This window comes from Hydra vulgaris, chromosome 14 (assembly GCF_038396675.1).
Source record: "Hydra vulgaris chromosome 14, alternate assembly HydraT2T_AEP".
In the NCBI taxonomy this organism is placed as follows: domain Eukaryota; kingdom Metazoa; phylum Cnidaria; class Hydrozoa; order Anthoathecata; family Hydridae; genus Hydra; species Hydra vulgaris.
Genome location: NC_088933.1, coordinates 39,537,501 through 39,542,500, shown reverse-complemented (window position 1 = coordinate 39,542,500; position 5,000 = coordinate 39,537,501). Strand labels below are relative to the sequence as shown.

The 5,000-nt window shown below is 25.1% G+C and overlaps 1 protein-coding gene across 1 annotated transcript in view; it reads right to left on the bottom strand.

The window, feature by feature from the left end:
• The window catches only part of LOC136090440 (sorting nexin-5-like), a 70,840-nt gene that overhangs the window by 26,458 nt on the left and 39,382 nt on the right, over positions 1 to 5,000 (bottom strand). Inside the window, exons 5-6 of the mRNA XM_065817095.1 lie at positions 4,412 to 4,487; positions 809 to 892 (exon numbers count right to left, since the gene is read on the bottom strand). Coding sequence (XP_065673167.1) covers positions 809 to 892; positions 4,412 to 4,487 — 160 coding nt within the window. The remainder of the gene's footprint in view (positions 1 to 808; positions 893 to 4,411; positions 4,488 to 5,000) is intronic.

Below are 5,000 nucleotides of genomic sequence, written 5' to 3'. Positions count from 1 at the left end.
TTATAAATTTGACTGGTAAACTTGATAAACAAGTAGTTCGTACTGCTAATTTGACTGGTTAACTTGATAAAAAAGTAGATTATACTGTTAAACTTGATTGGTAAACCTAATAAACAAGTAGATCTTACTGTTAAATTTGACTGGTAAACTTGACAAAAAAGTAGATTGTACTGTTATATCTGTTATATTTGACTGGTAAACTTGATAAAAAAATTGATCATACTGCTAAATTTGACTGGTAAGCTTGATGAACAAGTAGATTGCATTGCTAAATTTGACTGGTTAACTTAACAAACAAGTAGATCTTACTGCTAAATTTGACTGTTAAACTGATAAACTTGACTTAACTTGACAATAATAATAATTGTATAACAATATAAATAATTGTATAACAATATAAATAATTGTATAACAATATAAATAATTGTATAACAATATAAATACAAGCTGAATAACAGAAATAAATGAATAACATCAATAATTGAACATAATTGTAATAATATACAAAATGTAATAAAGTGAAGTAACAAAGTACAAAATGAAAAGTGAAAAAAAATTTTTAATGAAAATAATTGAATGTCTATTGATAAAAAAATGCAAAACAAAACAAAAATATTATTTTGGTGTATAATTTTTTTTTTCATAAAAAATTAACCACAAACAATAATATCTTATAATGTTCTTAACACATGAAAACAAATTTTTGCTTTTTTCAAATTCAACACTTGACAAGCTAAAAATTTCATACTTTTATATTTACATTCAATTAAGTGCATTAAAAAATCACCAAAATAAATAAAAAAATTACTTTATGGGCTTGGAATCTTGCTGAGTCTACAAAATTTGCTAACGAATTCATCACACCTCTTTTAACAGCAACACGAACAACAGCCTAATTAAAGAACCCACAGTTTTAGTACAAAGCTAAAAAGTAATCAATTATTTAAAAAAAATAAAAAAAAAGAATAACAAAACCAAAGGAGAAATTAAAATGCAAGCGACAGCTTTTGTTTCAAAAGAAGATTTTTCAATTATTTTATTTTGCTATTAAATCAATGAGGCAATTGTTAATTGGATGATGAATTAGGACAATGGGGGAAATAATGTCAACCTTTGATAAAATCATTTTTGTTTATTTTTCATTGTTTTTTAAAAAGTTAGAAAGGAAAGAAAACTAACTTTTTATTTTTTGACATATTTAAAAGTATAAACTGTTTTTCCTTCCTGCATTAGCAGCAAGCTTAACTTGAATTTTAAACCAAATTCTTAGTTAAGAATTTAATTTAATTCTGGAGAAACCATTGTTTTACTGACTGCTTGTCAACAACCTTTTATTTCAATGCTATCATTAAAGTTGTTTATTTTGTGATTTTTGTATTCAAAACTCTTTTTAAGAAAATAAACACTTGATGATTGATAGAGCATATATTAAATTAGTCAAATTTTAGGCCAGACACAAATTTATATCAATGTCTGTTAGAGTATAATGCAACTTTGAGAACACTTCAGCTCACTATTTCATTAATAATATCACCAATAATAGTAGTTACAAATGGCACCTTGGATTTTCTGATAGAAAACCAACTTTTTATGTTCTTTGTATGTTGCTTTCATGTTCTCTTTTATGTTCTTTTTATGCTGTTTTTATGTTCTTTTTAAAATTCTTTTTATTGTTGTTTTATATTCTTTTCATGTTGTTTTTATGTTGTTTTTATGTGCGTTTTTTATATACTCTTTTTAAGATGTTTGCTACTTTGGTTAAGTTTGCTTAAGTTACAAAATATTTTGTAAATATCTAGAAGTATGTGTTCGTCTATTAAGACTTGATTCTATCATACATACATACATTTATACATACATATAAATACATACATACATACGCAAATAAATATATATATACATACACTCATTTTAGCAGGTTTAAGTGAGCACTGCCTTTATCTTTAATTTCACTGGTCAACAATTTATAAAAAATTTTTGTATCTTCCATATTTTGGGTTTATTTTATATGTATTTTATATGTGTTTTATATATATTCTATATGTAAATTTTTCATGGTGAAGGCAGATTGTTACAACTTTATCATGTGGTATTCCAGATCTCTAAATTAATTCTTCTCTGGCATCTTCTCTATAACAATCAAATCTCTTTAAATCAATCTTTCTACAATAAATCAGTTCATGACAAGTATCCTTTAACAGTTTTCTAAAATCACATGAATTCATTCTTTCTGTAAAACTTACCTTGATAAAAGTAACAAAAAAACATTTAACATTTTAGAATTAGCAAATATCAATTAAAATAATAATTTTGAAAAGAGATATATATATTTTTTATTGATGTAATGTTATGACAGGATGTTTTTTTTACTGTTGGATTTTATTTAATTAAAAAACTTGCAGTTAACATATATACCATTAAAGTATATAAACTTTTTTCAATTTAAAAAGTTTTAAATTATACAATGTAAAATTCTATTAAAATTATTATTTTAGATGGATGACTGTTTTTAATCCATATACTTGTAAATCAAAATTCTGAAAAACATGAACTTTGTTCACATATTATAAGAAAGATCATCAAATATAGAATGATCAAAAACTAAATGAAACAAGTTTAAATCAAAGAAAAATTTGAAGACAATGTTTTCAAAGTTATCTTAACTTTAAAAAAAATATTTTTTTCCAGTAAATAAGTGGGACATAGCCCCCGTTGTCCTAACCCTGTGGCCCTACAGTTGTCTGCCCTGAAAACAATTTTAACACATGTTCATCAGGACTATACAAATCCTGAAAGTTTCAGAGCTCCAGCTTGTCTGGAAGGTAGTGAAAAATCCATCTCAAGGTTCCGCTCAAAATAGTGGGGCATATGCCCCAACCCCCTTCCCTAGTGTCTTGGGCCCTAGAAATAATTTTAAAATGCACGTTTAACAGCACTATAAACATCCTAATAGTTTCAGAGCTCCAGCTAGTTTGAAAGGTAGTGAAAAATGTATTGCAAGATTCCGCTACAAAAAATTAGGGCACGTGCCCCATTATCCATAAGTGGAAATCCACATACTTGCAGATCAAATTCCTTATGTTTTCTGAAAGATTATTGAATATTGAATGACGTGTAATTTTTGTTGTTGTTGATATCATCAAGGCCACATGGGTTTCTTGAACATCAAAATCAGGTACATAAAAAATTGCTAAATTTATTAAAATTGATAATTACAGGTACTTAATAATAATTTTTTACATTTCTGATTATTTTATTTGATTCTTCACCAATGAAAATAGCCAGGTACTAAATTTTAAGTAAAAAAATTAAATATTTTTAAAGCTATGTGACTTGGAACTTTTAAACAAAGATCACAATTATGTGGGGACAAGAGGGTCTGGCCAAGATCTGTTTGAAAAGTAAAATGATCATATTTTAGAGTCTTCTTGGAACCAGAAGCAAAAAATTTTCAAGGAACTCTTTTTTACAAATTACTCTGAAATAAAAATCAGCAAAATCTGAGACATATGGTGACATTTTTGAAATTTTCTGGATGAATTGACAATGAATTTCTCTGTAATAAAATTTTTTTAACTTAGTTTTCATCAATAAAGAGTCTCACCCTCCGGTTTTGTACTGAATTTTAAGTGAAGGTGCTGTAGTGTATTGCACATGGTGTATTGAGATTTTGGAAATTTTGTACTGAAGGACCGTATGGACCACAGGACCATACAAAAGTAGCTGTGACATAAAAAGAAAAATATATTTAATCAGTAAATGTGATGACTCATCACGAAATTATTGTAAATGACTAAACAAGACTGAAATGAACATATGTTTAATAAAAAAGGCCTTTTTTAAATTAAACTTTAAAATTTATCATTAAAACTATAATTAAATATCATTTTTATGTTTTTTCCAGAGAAATAATTCAGAAAGATTTCATCACCGACACATTTTGACTGTTGACATGTGTTAATAGTGCTTAAAAATATGAATCAATTTTAAGTGTAAAAATATGAATGAACTTTAAGTATAAAAATACCAATAAATTTGAAGTTACAAACAGTATTCATGTTGATCATAATGTGATAGTACCTTTCCTTTTTTTCAATTTCATAAATTGTTTTGAGTATAAAAACATGTTCATTATTAGGTCATTAGTCTGTTAATTGATCATTAGTAGGCAACTACCTGGTAGGTAGTGCTGTAGAACTTAAAGATGTTCTTTTTAAGTTGTATTTTTTTAACATTTATGCTGCTTTTATTTTGTTTTTTTAATCCAGTCCAATCTCAATTTTAATCTGTGGAATGAGTATACTATTATGGTTTAACCATGACTAAAATTTTTTTAATATAAAATTTTAGTAATGGTATAAAATATCTTGAAGGTATATTTTATTTACTTTCAAAACTTAAAGAAATTTACCTCATCTTCTGTCAAAAATTTTTTGAGATTATCGTCATCTTTAAACACATTATGGTTTGCAATATCTTGAATAAATCTTGAATATATAATATTCATGTGTTACAAAAATACTGAAAATATAATAAATATTTATACAAAAAATTAAAAAAATCATAAAAACGTAATAAGTAAAATGGATAAATATATAAATATATAAATATATATATATATATATACATATATATATATATATATATATATATATATATATATATATATATATATACATATATATATATATATATATATATATATATATATATATATATATATATATATATATATATATATATATATATATATATATATATATATATATAATTACGTGGAAGTGGTGTAATGGTAGAGCGCTTGCCTCATAAACAAGAAGATCCAAGTTTGATCCCCACCACGCCCTTGGTAGAACCGCGCTCAACTTAATTCTCCTTGTATATAAATGACATACTTTTAAAATTCTTTTTTGCTTTACTTATTTAAATAACTTTCATTATACTGGTGGTAAAAATCCTTTTACATAAATGATTGAAGTTCTTATTTTTTTATTAGTTTT